Below are 14,412 nucleotides of genomic sequence, written 5' to 3'. Positions count from 1 at the left end.
ACTAGGCAAAAACTTTCTAATTGGGTTTTGGGGCACACGGTTACTGCATAAAAAAGCTATTATTTTATATTTTAATAGCTATGCAACCTCTTGAAACACGAATGACATATTTGAGTACCACACGTTATTTGGAAACTTTTACTAATTGACAGTATACCTATAGGATCAACGGTTAGCCAGTCAAATGTCATACACTCTTTGTTTGCTATGCACGCTGTATATACACATATTAGTTGCCGGAATATTAATTAGAAATGCTTAAAATACAAATCATATCTTTTAACACATAAGTAAAAACAGGGAACCAGCAATGCCTAAGCTCGCACTAGCCCCTTTCATATGGACAAGGCAATGTTTTGGAACGTGGTGCCATTTAATATCTAGCAGAAAGCGTATTAATGTCTGCTGGTGTATGTGTGTGTGTATGTTTGTTTGTTTGTTTAAAACGAAAAATTTCCTATTATTTTAATAGTAAGACATGCAGTAAATTTTCAAATGGCGTCACAATAATGACGTTTTGACTTCGTAAATTGATAATGATATCTATCATGGAATCAGCATTTTAATGACGTCGTAATGATGTCATTCAAGTGAGATCATAACATTGGAATTTTAATTTCGTCATAACAGCGTCATAATAATGAAATTTTAACGACGTCTTAATAATGACGTTTTGATGACGTCATGTTATGTTTCCAGCTGAAAAACGTAAAGCGCATATTACCTAATTGGAATTCCATCACATTAGGCGTCCGTCTTTGAAACCAAATACAGTTGAACATCTCGACACCACTGGAAAGGAAAAAAAATTAAAGGAATATTGTAATACAAAACTTCTGCAGAAATCGTAATAGCAATCAATATTTATTGTATGCATTACTGAAATTAGCCACAATCATTTTTCCTCAAATAAGAACAGCGAGTATTCAAATCTATCACAGAGTGTATCTAGATATGATTGCTCAACAAATCAAAACCCTAGGCGCACAAAGATCTGGCAAACAGCCAAGAATACTTACCATTGAGTGACAGTATGCACTATGAACCTGTCGTTCGGCGTGGCGTTCTCTCTGAGCACACACTTGCCGCTTACTGTCTGAAACAGAGTGTTGTCCTTGAAGTGGAAATTGCTGCCACTTATCTTCAAGTGTTCCCACTCCCCTTGTGACCATTCTGGAAACCGGCAGTGCGATTTCTCGACCTCTGGTGGCAGGTTGTTGTCAGGCACTGCGATGAAATGAACCATAAACATAAATGCTGCATCAAGCAAACGACGTGTATTGCTATAAATAAAGCAGGTGCGTAATTGACTGGGTAATATTACGCGATGCTCAACTTACGTGCCGTGAGCACCAGGGACTCGTAACCCCTGGTGGCGCTATTCAGCTGACTCGTGCAGGTGGAATCCGAAGCTAAGCTGACGTACACCCGTCTAGAACTCGGGTCTGTTCTATAGAGCTGTATAATGAAAGCACAAGTTAGTTTTAATCGATTTACCAATCGAATATTTTTAAAATTTGGTTATAGAGGTCAAAGCTATATGACACGATTCACACTCACCCCGCACCTATACTTCGGCCTAGATTCGGGGTCTTCTCGAAGATCCATAAGTGCTATGTATCGGTCGCCATTCGGTCCAGGCCAATCTCCGAGACACATGAAAGAGATCTCTGGAAATTTCGAAAATTGAGAAGTCAGTAAGAGGATGGGTTTCCTCTACAGGATATTTAGGAGTTGGGGAAAAACTGACCAACTCACCAGTTTCCGGGAATGTACATTGCCTGAAGTGCACGCTCAGAGAATTTCCATTCGGACAGTTGCTGATATCCGAATAAGGTTGGTCACAGCGGAACTGACCGTGATTCGCTGTGTAGGTGAATCGAAAACGACCGCTGATTGGACAGAAAATTTCTTCGACTGTCGTGAACTCTTCTGGCTGGTGCTTCCCTGTGAATGAATGTATAAATGTTGTAGCAAAAACGAAGTTGGTTACATGTCACAAATAGGATAAGCAGAAATTTTATTGATGAGACATGAAAAAATCATGCCATACATATCAAACAATTATGCAGAGTGATAAGTATTGTATCACCCTGCATAATACAATACTTATCACCCTGCATAATTGTTTGATATGTATGGTGATAAGTATTGTATCTATCAAGCTGGCGGGCTCAAAAATTGAGTGTTTGACAGGTCATAAACCACTTTATGGTACATATGAAGCCATTATGAGAAGCCTCAGACGAAACAAGTGGTTGTGGTATAGCGTGCAATCCGCATATGCTTGATTTATTGGTCTCTTCCTTTTTGGGAAGATGGTGCTACACCTGTAGAAACTGTGAGAATTCGAGTACAAAATACAACTGGTACAGTTTTTACACATCTGGCACCATCCTCACGAAAAGAAGAGACCAATAAATTACATGAACTAAGTCCTGAGTTGTTAGAGTTCCGTGTGGATCTCTAGAGAATTAGTTTGTGACCCTGTGAGCAACGAGAAAGCATTTTGGAACGTGTGATCAACATTGTATATTGATCAACATTTTTATACCATAATCGTATACTGAATGCTCTTTCGGAAATGGGTGTACAGTCTTAGTTTTATTGATACAAGAAGTCCATGTGTGGTATTCATTTTCATTGTAGAAGGGGTCTGTGGCCTTTATTTCATTGATATAGTAAGTCCGTAGTCTTCATTTACTTAAGTATAAGGGGTCCATGCCTTCATTTTAAACACTTATAATACTACTACTACTACCAAACCACACGTGCATCTCGTCTACATTCCTCTGCGGAAATTGTAATGAATTGGAACGTGGTGGAATGTGCGTGTAGTGAACCTGACGTGGAGTTTGTTTCTGTGTAATTTTTGCTATGTGTAGTGCCGCCATCTGCCGCGAGTTTTTCTAACTATGAGAGAAGTGTGATGATAGAATAACTGTATCGTAGTACGCCTGTTACTCTCTGAGGCGAGACTTTTTAACTGGGGAGTTCGGCCCAAACACCATTGATACACAATCCATTGATACGTACTGAACAGCAAGATCTCTTTGAATCGTCTTTCCAACACCGCCCTCTCGTCGGGACACGTCGCTCTGGCAGCGTCCTCGTTCGTGTAACATCTTGCCAAACCTAAATGCCGGTGATACAATATTTATTAATAACATACACTTTAATCATTTAGACGTCATATACGAATAATTTCAAGCAAAACAGCATCAGATTACGATTCAACTTCAAATAAGGCCCATTATAGGATTAAACGTTACCTTCTGTGTGTATTTGAATGACATTGAGTGACTTTAATGTTATGTGGAAGCATCTGATGCAGTCTTCTCCACCAGTGCTGGAATAAATGAAGACATCACATGAATGACACAAGCCATACTGGGCACTAATTTAGATGATCAGTCTAGCGTCTATGATATTTGTCATGCCGAATTCATGACGTGAATTTGGCAAATATGTTATATACTGAGAACTTACGTGTCTTTGAGGATGACGTTGTTTCCTCTCCGCCGATGACACCTACCCCAGGGTGGTATCGAATCCACTTCGACGGTGATTTCACTATAGGTCACTGTGTGGCCGCCGAAAGTCGCGCTGGCCTGTGTTTGGGTGAGGTAAGTGCCTTGGTACTCGATCGGGAAGTAGCATGCCCCGCACGCTGCAAACGAATTGAAAAAAAAAGGATTCATTACGATTTTTCCATGGTGAATTTAATGTAATTATTACAAAATAATATATATATATATATATATATATATATATATATTTATACTTATTTATTTATTTATTTATTTATTTATTTATTTATATAATTTCAATGATAACTCTGAGATCTCGCAGGATTCGTCAATGGCTGTCAAAATATTTGATGTGTTTGGAAAACCCAACAATTAACAGGAATTTAACATACTGCGAACCGAAAAATTTCAACCCATACACATAGTACAATTACAGTAGAACCTCTCGATAACAGACACCCATGGGACCAAAACTTTTGTCAGCTAACGGAGAGTATCCGCTATTATGGTGCTACGATATAAAGTTCAACGTCGTTTATATACCACTTTCACATTTATACGACGTTTGCCTTCGGTCGTAATTGGTTCCTATGTGTCACTGTGGGTAAAAATGATACACCGGTGGTTATGCATAATCATCAATCGTCTCTAAAGTTTCATTAAATTTCACTACATTTATCACTTTTACCGGCGATTATGCATGATTATCGAATAAAGTTGGAAAGTCTGACACAAATATAGAAAAATTTATAGCCTTTCTTTTCATTATAGCAATTAATTATTTTTATACGTGCATTGCACATACTGTGTTTTGCAATAAAAATTAAATTAAATTAAAATAAGTGTGAGGAAAAAATAAACGTCCATAACAATATTATCAGTTATGTTGCCCTTCTTCACACGTATCAACATGAGCAAACAAAACCAACATTACCATTCGGAATCAGCATCCCGTACCACAGGTTCTGGTTCAGTTAATCAAGTAATTAATTGACTGATTATCATATTTACCAATATGAGCTTAGGATTATACATAATCACCGTTGAGTATAATAAATTCCCGATTTATGAACGAAAATTCACAAATTAGAGTTACACCTTACGGGGAGTGAAATACATTAAAGCCCTATTCCACGGGACCGGGATCAGAAAAGTGTCCATTTACGGGAGGTGTACGTTAACGGGAGTGTCTGTTAAGGGAGGTTCTACTGCATAATAATAAAATTTAAATATCAAACACTCTCCGTTAGCGAACACTATGGAACAGGGCTTCATTGTATTCTGCTATATATTAACGGACGCTCCCCGTTAACATACGAAAATGTCGGTCTTATGGTTTACGTAATCGAGAGGTTCTACTGTGTACTCAAATAGCAAAACATCAAACATGGTACAGTGACACGAACAGACCTACAATATTCCACTGAGACGAAAAGGGAAAACCCTAGTCAATTATTATAACCAACAAGCGTCTAGTACAGTAGTTTTCGAATTGTGTGCCGCTGCCAAATGTCTACTTTGTGGTGGTCGAAGGACTAGACACAGAATTGTCAAGAGGTACCCTCATTGGTTAAGTTCTACGTCATCTTGATTACGTACTTGGATTCTGATTTATGGCAACTGATATAATGGATATAATGGCTATGTAATGAATGGTGATTGCGTGGTTTGACAACTCATGATCAACAAATCGAATATCGCTCGTGAAATGGAATTGCTTATGACAGTGTTTCTCAAAGCGTGTGTCGTTACTCCTGGGGTCGTCGCCAAGTATGTCACGGACTTCGTGTCCGAGCTAGAGATTTTTATTTGTCTGTATATGCGCTTTTAAGTGGTTGTTTTTAAAGGTAAAATATCTACTTAATTGTTTTAGGTAGTTGCAGATGAACCACGTCATTTGGGCAAGGGAACCGTGGGTGACAAAAGTTTCAGAACATTTAGCTTATTATAGCTGAAATCGCTCATCAAAAACATCTTTCAACGTCACAGTTCACTAAAATCTCCATTGTCTAGAATCAACGTCTGTCGTATCGACGTCTCAGAATGGTGACGCGTGGTAGTCACGAATCAATGAGCGATTAATCGCGCGATCTATCTTTTTCCGTATTGTAAGTCAATCGGCCCAATTATTGTCCATTGTAGTTTCAACTCCGATGATTTTATCGGTATATCATCCATCATGAAACTATTTATAATACTGGAATGACTATTTGTGAGGCGAAAAGACACATTGTAATCGAAGTGGCTCGTTGCGGATAATCTGAATTTCTTTTCCATCGTATTGGGAATGTAGATCTTGGGCATTGAGAATCGATAGCATTGTCCATCCACGAAAAATGGCCAAGGGTGAAACTGCCAAGGGTAGGTAAAGTTGTCAATTATAGCCAAAGAAATTGTCAAAGGCAAATGAAGTTACAAACTATCTCTAAAATCACTGAAAAACTATCAATGGCGGGAAACAGAGGGGCTACGCTACTACAAGAGGCGCAATCTATTAAAATATAATTCACCAAAAAGTGTATAAAGATGAAGCAAGATAAAGTGAATAAAGTAAAGATAAAATAAAATTAAGAGTATAAAGAGATAAAGTAAAGAATAAAAATTCCAGTTCCGTTGAAAATACGGGAAAAAGATATTTTTAAAATGAAACACAACATAGATTTTAAGGATTGTGGGAGTGCGAAAGTTTCCAATCGTGCCATATGCTCCCTAGCATGCAGCATGCCCTAAACCATATGAGTAAAGGGCTGATATCCCAAGAAGGGACAGAGCAGAGCCCGGGTCTTGTCTGATCTGACAGTCGTGCCGTATATAAAGAATTCGACATCATACGCAATAGGAGAGTAGTCCAAATAGCTTGTGCCCCTAGGTTCGGCTATCTATAAATACGATGCAATTTTACCCGGTAGATGTACCAAAAAAATCTGTTAATAGGTGATGCTCTCTTCCAATTTTATATATATCAAGCCTTGAAAAATGACAAAATAAAACAGGGTTCAATAAATTGTCCGCTATGTTTCAATCTATACATAAACGACTTTCCAGATCCACTAAGAGGATCTCTTGCGCTTTATGCTGATGACGCTGTAGTAATGTGCGGTGACGGACATGACTATAAAGCTCTTGAGAACCTCCAGAATACAATCTACGCCATAGAGGACTGGTGCGAAGAGAACAGAATAGTTCTCAACCCTTCAAAATGCCAGTTTGTATAGTTCACAAATCGACGTAGCTGCTTGAGAGAGGCTATAATCACCATAAATGACACTGACGTGACTGCACAGGCATCCGTGAAATACTTAGGTGTCGGCTGGGTACTAAATTTATGTTCGGAAAGCATGTAGAGGAAACTATCAGGAAGGTAAATGCGGCTACTAACCTGCTATACAAAATATGCTTCCCCAGAAACAAGCTGTCATATTGCAACAGAATTCTCCTTTATAAGGCGATTTTTCGTCCAATTCTTCTCTAGATGGACCTATGCCAGGAAGGCTAACATGTGCGTACTTGACGTATTCCAAAACAAGTTCCTCAGAAGGATCACCAAGTCTCCATATTATATTCGAAACGAAGGCATTAGGAGAGATTCTAAGGTTACAACTATCTTCAATTACGTTAAAAAGCTGTGCCGAAAACAATTTAAGAGCAACACCAGAATCCCCCATACACTAGCATATTAGAAACATCTCAACCTATAGATATGATAATGTGGCTAAATACGCAAGGCCAAACAACATTCTCTGCAGGGACTGGCACAATCTTACTAATTACCCGAGTATGAGTAATGATTTGTCTTTTATGTGGATTTTAGGTGCCTTATTATTTATAATTTTATAATGGCATGTGTACATAAAACATGTAATGTACAAAAAAAACACCCCACAGAGTTGTAGCAAGGTGGAAAAGAAAGAGAGAGAGAGAAAAAAAAATACATATTTATACATGTGTAAACATAAAACATTGCATGAATTTGAATCAGTAAATACCATTTGATGTAAACTGATTATATTTGTTTTCATAATTATTCTGAATTGTGCCCAGAAACATTGATTTCTGCAAAAATTGTATATATAAATTGCATGTATAATGATGGGTTGTAAAAGCTGCAATGTCGGCTTAGGATTACTGTAGTAGACCATTATGTTTTTATTTCAAAATTTGCAAATCACTGTAAAGAAATACAGTATCCATATAATGTAAATTTATACTAGATTATTATTATTATTGAGAAAAGTGTATTACGCATGCATGTATGAAGAGATTTATTTGTTTATAAGATAAATCTAAATTGCGGGTAGAAATACCAGCATAAAGACTCGGCAGAGTAGAGTGTTAATCAGTAACCAACTGGCAATTGTTAGAGTTTGTTTTCCTCGAATTACATCTAGAGGTTTTTATTTTCCCCCACCAAACTGAGTGATTGTTATTGGACTCATGTGTTTGGAGATTGCTTATGTTGTAATGGCCATGTTGACTCTGTGCAAAAAGCTTACTGAAAATATAATTGCCTCTTTTTCCCGGACTTTATAATATTCTTTTTCCCGCTTTTACTTTTTACACACAAACTTCTCTACCCACAATTTTTACCCTTCAAAACCGTTTACTGGCACTTCCTAAGCGTGGAAATAGTCTTCGGTGCCACCGATAAACCGTGATAATCAGATTCAGAAAATGAATTAGTTTGGTTTTGCAGCATCATTTACCTTTGACTTTAAGTGGCACCTTTCTGATTTCACAACGTACGAATTTTTGCAGATTCTATCGTTTTCCCCCCGACAATCAATGTCTTATTAGTTTAAAGAATACTTCTTCGTTTTTATAAGCTACGACAACCTATGAAATAATCGGATACAGTGAAATATCGGTTAATGCGATGCCTCTTCTTCATCCATGAGCCTGAATCATTGGAATTACTTTTAAAAACTTGAATCGTAATTCCAATGTCCGTTGCAACGTATATCGTACAGCTTATTTATTGTATTTTGAATGTAGGAGAGGGCTGGACTACGATTTTTCAAAAAGACTTTCTTCCACTTTTCTTTTGGACTGCGATTATACTATAAAAGTTTTAGAAAAGTTCTTTTTATAAAACTAAACTGATAAAAGCCAAGACAACAACTAAACATGTGCCGGCATTTCCCCGCTTGATTGATAACCGTAATATCTGTACCGGAAAATACTTTCAGGTTGAGTCGAACCGTATTACGGCCGCAATTTCGATTTAAAAAAAAAAAAGAACTGTTGCTTGAAAAGTCTGACGGAAAATACAAAACTGTTGAATAGCGAAACATCTGGATATTTACGGGTACTGGTTGTGGTCTGGACGGAGAGTGATATCATCAAGAATGACTAGGCATTTTCGTTGAAAACCCTTCAGTTAAAAACTGCATAATAGATATCCGGGAAACCATTTGGGTGAAAAAGAGAGACAGAGAAAGGCCTTGCGGTACGCCATTCGACCCCCGGATACGGTATAGAAAGGGATAGGGTGATCTGAACTGCACGCCATGAAGTAATAACTGGTTAAACGATTTACAGCTCGAGTCACTCATTACTTTAGCAGCATGCATGGTTGAAACGAAACTGGAGTGAAAGGTAATGGCTTCAAGTCATGTGATCTGGATATTCTACGTTCTTTTTAAGCTTTAATATCTCTGTCTTATGAAATGTATGTTCCCCGCCTTTTTGGCGTTTAAAATTTACTTAGTGTGAAAATTCGAGCCACGTAGGTCATAGAGACTCAATCCATTGCCCGTGGACCCAACGTGGCCCTTGGAGCCATTTGATGTATCCCCCCGAGCTCTAACCTAATGTTGAAGGGGGAAAAAAAAGAACTAATTAGCACATTTACAGAACCTTTAAGTGACGCGTGCTGCAATCCTACATGACTGGAGAGGACCGTGGCATATTCCGACATCACTCAAGTGACACGCAGCACAATTACAGATCACTCAAGTGACCCCGCGGTTGCAGTTTCGGATCATTTTAGTGTCCTGCGGCATGTTCGCAGATTACCTGTGGGATTCGCGGCATTTTTACTGATCATTTGGGTGACTAGCGGCACACTTCCAAAACACTTACGTGGCCTGAGGCACATTTTTACGTCACTTGAGTGAACAGCAGTACAGTTACAGATAACTCAAGTGTCCAATGGCACATTCCCAGATCACTGAAGTCACGTGTGACTTTTTTTACTAATTAGCTCGGCACGGTTGCAGATCACATAATTGAACCGTTCTCCAGGTCCAGATCAGTTGAGTGCCCCACTGCTCATTCCCAGATCACTCAAGTCCCACAGAAAAGGTTCAAATTGCGCCCGAGTGGCGTGGTGGTAAGGTGCTCGTCTACCACTGTGAAAGTTTCCGTCAGGTCTCAGATTCAAACCGGTGGAAGAATATAAGTAAGATATTTTCCCTTACGAGTTTGAGTCGACCACCGATAGGTGGCGAATACATTTCCACCGCAACTCGTTAATGGCAGTAAATTCAATCTTGCGATATGGCCGGAGTTGGTGTTTGGTGAAGTAGATCACTTAAGTTAAACGCGGCACAGTTTCATAGCACTTGGATGACTCGTGGTGACTTTACAGATCACTTAATTAAGTGTCCCACGCCACATCCCCAGATCACTTGAGTGATCCGCAGTACAGTTTCAGATCACTTAATTTGCCTACGGCATATTTACAGTTTGTTTAAGTTTCCCGCGGCACATTCACAGATCACTCAATTTACCCGCGACGCTATTACAGGTCACTTCATGGAGAGGCCCGCAATACGTTTTCAAATCAATGGAGGTGGTGATATATTCACGATACACCCCGTATAAATTTTACCTATACTTGCAAAATTTTACGGGGCTAGGGGGCCACTACTACTATCTTTGCTAATTTTTCCGACACAACCCTGCCTCTTTTGAGGTAACGGTACTAAGTTGCTTTGCATCACTCCGGGGTTGTGAGCGGTTCTATCTATCTATCTATGTTAGATTATGCTATTTCAAGAGAGAGAGGGTCACCTGTAAGTCACAGTTACGGCACAAACCTTTGGTTCGTAGAAAAGTCTGGTATATATTCCCGATAAAGACCATGAAAAACCTAATCATCCGAATTTGATATTTGTTTTCCATAATTTCAGTAATATTTGGCAACTTTGTTCACTTCTGGCGTCTTTTTTGGCGATAATTGGCAATGTCCCGTATTTGGAATCCTAATTTCCCCGGTATTTCTCTCGAGAGAATATGGTCACCCTATTCAAAGGGGGGAAACCACGGACGATGTAGGTTATAGAATGCTTGCCCGGAATGCAAGACCGCCTGGTCTCGAGTTCCAGTTGAGACCAGGCGACTTTTCTTTCCGAGTTCATCTCGGTGTAAAATCCAGAAAGCATCCGTTTCCTTGAAAATGACCATTATTCGACGACCAGAAAATAAAATGGAATTCCTTCGAATGCATCACGGGAATAACATTTCATAGCACGAGAGTTTTTTGTACCCAATTGGTAACCGAGCTGCAAATGACACACCAGCGCCAACTTGACCCTTTTCCGATCAGGTTCAATTATTCCGACGTTTTTTTGCTTCTGCTTCTTCGATGGGACATAAAATTCCAGAGATGCACCAAATTACCTGGAACTCATCAAACAACTAATGCACATTCCAAGAGGGTTTTTTTTCCTCACATTAAACATCCCATTTCCTGTATAGAAGGATGGGAACGAAATACATGGGAAGAATGTTGGGAAATCGTGGAAAAATAATCGCCAAGACATTCGTTCAAACGCGTTGGTGGTGGTGGTGGTGACGTTATTACTGATGAGAGGACTTTCTCTCTCTTTTTACACGTTCTGCATCAGTGGCCCATCTGATTACAGGGTCATCACACATCGAGACCCATCTTCTTCTTGAAGTTGAAGATCCACCCCGTTCTCTAACAAATCACGAAGACCCGGGGAGGAGGACGAGGAGGAGGAGAAAGTTATCATGATGTGCCCCGAAGGGCCGGATTGGTGAGGTGATTCCATCTCCAGAATGTAATTAAATGATCGATGGTTCGAACACTCTCGCGTGGAGTCGATCATAAGCGTTATCGATGCTTGATCAGCGGACGCGTATTAGTAAGTGTTTATCACGATCCAGACGTTATCCCGGAGGCGTTATTGACATTTGGGTGGCTGATCAGAGTTGCGTAATTACTGTTCTTCGCGAGCTGTTGTGGATTTTTGATTGTTATCCTTTTGCTCCGTCTTAATGACCGTAAAGTCGCGTGGCCGGTGATTAGTTTACCGAAGAAAGTGAGAGCTGAAACGCGCATGCTCGATCCATGACCCACGAGCAGTGCCGTCTTAAGGAATGGGCCCGGGGGTCTCAAGCGAAGAGGGGGCCTCACAAAAAGGAGATCTGGTTGAAATTTTCGAGAATTTGTTTGGTAGGGCCTCAGCAAAATCATTTGGCCCGGGGGGGCCGATGATGCTCTTAAGACGGCCCTGCTCACGAGCCAGATGTGACCCCCAGGAGTCATCTGATTTAGATCGTGAAGTCAAAACCTAATTTCGTGAAAAAAATAAACTAAGTTGCTCATTTCCATGTAATTCAAGTGACATGCTCAGAGCTCAGATGTACATTTTCAAATCACTTTATTATAAGTGACCAGTGACACTTTCCCAAATCAAAAAAAAGGGAGCCCGCGTTCCATCACGACCCAGACAATATACTGGAGGCGGGCGTTATTGGCATTGGGTGGAAGATCAGAGCTGTGCAATTAGTAATTATTAATTACTGTTCTTCAATAGCTATTATGGATTTTTTGATTGCTATCCTAGCTCCGTCTTGACCGTAAAGTCGTGCGGCCGGTAATGGCCGTTTACCAAGGAGGTAATCAAAAAGTTTTGCAATAGTGTACTCCTTAACACATACATGCTCAACTCATGTCCCGCGAGCTAAGTAACTACAAGCTGCTCATTTCTAGATCACTTAAGTAACATGAGGTGTAGTCCCAGAACACTGTAGCGGCCCGCAACACATTTCCAGATAACTTAATTGACCTGAGGCATATTCACAGATCAAGCGGGACCGCTTCACAACACTTAAACTGACACGCGGCACTTTTTCATGTCATTCAAGCTGCCTACGACACGTTTTCGGATCACTTGAGTGACATGCGACATATTTACAGATCATTGAGTATCTTGCGGCACCGTTTCAGATCAACTAAATATCTCGCGGCACATCCCCAGATCCCTTAAGTGACCTACGGAAATTACAAAGTCACTTGAATAACCCGCGGTATATTTAAAGGTCATTGAGTGACCTGCGGCCTAGTTTCAGATCATTTAAGTGACCCACGCCACATTTACATTGAATACCAATTACGAACCAGTTTCCGAAGTCAATGTGACGCGAGTCACTAAAATGAGCTGGAAGTGTGACCCGCGCCACAGTTCCGGATCAGTTAGTTAAGTGTCCCACGATACATTCCCAGGCCAATTAAGTTACCCGCAGCACAGCTCCAGATGATTCAAGCTACCCACAGCGCATTGCCAGATCACTTTAATCCGCACATTCTCACGTCACCTACGTGACCCGTGGCATATTCTAAGATCGCTTAAGTGACCCCACGGCACATTTACAGATCACTTAATTAAGTGGCCAGCAACACGTTTCCAAATCAATTACGTGGCCAGCAACACGTATCCAAATCAATAAAGTGGTCCGCACTGTACTAAAGGATGACCACCCTTGCTTTGACATTCGAACAGACCAGACCCAGTGTCGTCTTGAGGCATGGGCCTACCCGGGCACGGCCCGGGAGCCTCAAGAGGAAATGGGGGCCTTATGAAAATGGGATCTGGTTGAGATTTTCGAAAATTTGCCTGGTAGAGCCTCAGAAAAATCATTTGGCCCGGGGCCCATGATGCTTTTAAGACGGCCCGACCAGACCAGAATGAAAGTTTTCCTCCCGGGACTGGCCCGTACGGACTATAAGCGAGTTCCCAAATTGCTACCGAGCAAAAGCTTCTGAATCACGTGGTTGCTGTGCCATCTATCGAATCATTTTGCAACTAACTTACATCAAAACCTTGATTAGTAGATAGTAAATAAACGATGAATTTAAAACGAACGTGATGATTCTATAGAAGCGCCGATAGTTTTGATCTGTAATATTATGAAATTTTTGTATGAATCTTAAATAATATAATATTGGAATAATATAACATTCATTGAAATATAATTGAACTTATAATACTTATGAAATCTGAAAATTATATAATTGTGGTATTTCTTCATTTTAAGTCATTTAACTTCACTAAATACATACACTGGTGAAATAAATTAAGAGAATTTGCATATTTTATCGAATTTCATGAAAAGAACTGACCTGAATGTAAAACCACTGCTTCTAGACAAAAATGCAAATCTTGTACGTGAAATACGTAAGCGTACACGTGTGTGTAGGCGGAGCCAGTAGAGAAACAGGCTTTATAAGCGCGCGTAAGTGAAGACGCATTTCGTTCGCTAGCACACCTCGGCGAATTTCTTGGTGTTATTTTGCAGCAATCTCTTAATTTCAAATTGTAACAGTAAAAATGAGTAACCACCAACGTTTAGATGAAGGAATGAGGTGGCGAATTGTGAGGAGGCTAGAAGCAGGCCAATCTCAAGTCCAGATTTGTAGAGAGTTCAATTTAATGCCCAGCGTCGTGTGTAACTTATGGAAACAGTTCCAGGATACCGGATCCATCGAGAGAAAGCCTGGGCAAGGTCGTCCAAGAGCCACGACGGCCAGAGAAGATAGCCATTTGTCGATTACAGCGAGGCGTAACAGGAGTGCTACAGCTCTCTCGTGACTTGTATGCAGCCACAGGAACCCGTGTATCAAGGGGTGACT

At 40.1% G+C, this 14,412-nt stretch overlaps 1 protein-coding gene across 1 annotated transcript in view; it reads right to left on the bottom strand.

Moving 5' to 3' along the window:
• Window positions 1–14,412, bottom strand: part of LOC149083626 (uncharacterized) — a 61,295-nt gene that overhangs the window by 20,987 nt on the left and 25,896 nt on the right. Inside the window, exons 2-9 of the mRNA XM_089234112.1 lie at window positions 3,490–3,670; window positions 3,273–3,349; window positions 3,037–3,135; window positions 1,759–1,947; window positions 1,561–1,670; window positions 1,341–1,458; window positions 1,020–1,227; window positions 725–792 (exon numbers count right to left, since the gene is read on the bottom strand). Of these exons, the coding sequence (XP_089090238.1) occupies window positions 725–792; window positions 1,020–1,227; window positions 1,341–1,458; window positions 1,561–1,670; window positions 1,759–1,947; window positions 3,037–3,135; window positions 3,273–3,349; window positions 3,490–3,670 (1,050 nt within the window). The remainder of the gene's footprint in view (window positions 1–724; window positions 793–1,019; window positions 1,228–1,340; window positions 1,459–1,560; window positions 1,671–1,758; window positions 1,948–3,036; window positions 3,136–3,272; window positions 3,350–3,489; window positions 3,671–14,412) is intronic.

Source organism: Pholcus phalangioides, unplaced genomic scaffold (assembly GCF_987345545.1).
Source record: "Pholcus phalangioides strain wild (caught in Gottingen) unplaced genomic scaffold, Ppha-v1.0 ptg000008l_1, whole genome shotgun sequence".
In the NCBI taxonomy this organism is placed as follows: domain Eukaryota; kingdom Metazoa; phylum Arthropoda; class Arachnida; order Araneae; family Pholcidae; genus Pholcus; species Pholcus phalangioides.
Note: the sequence above shows the minus strand (reverse complement) of the source record. Positions and strands in the feature narration are given on the sequence as shown.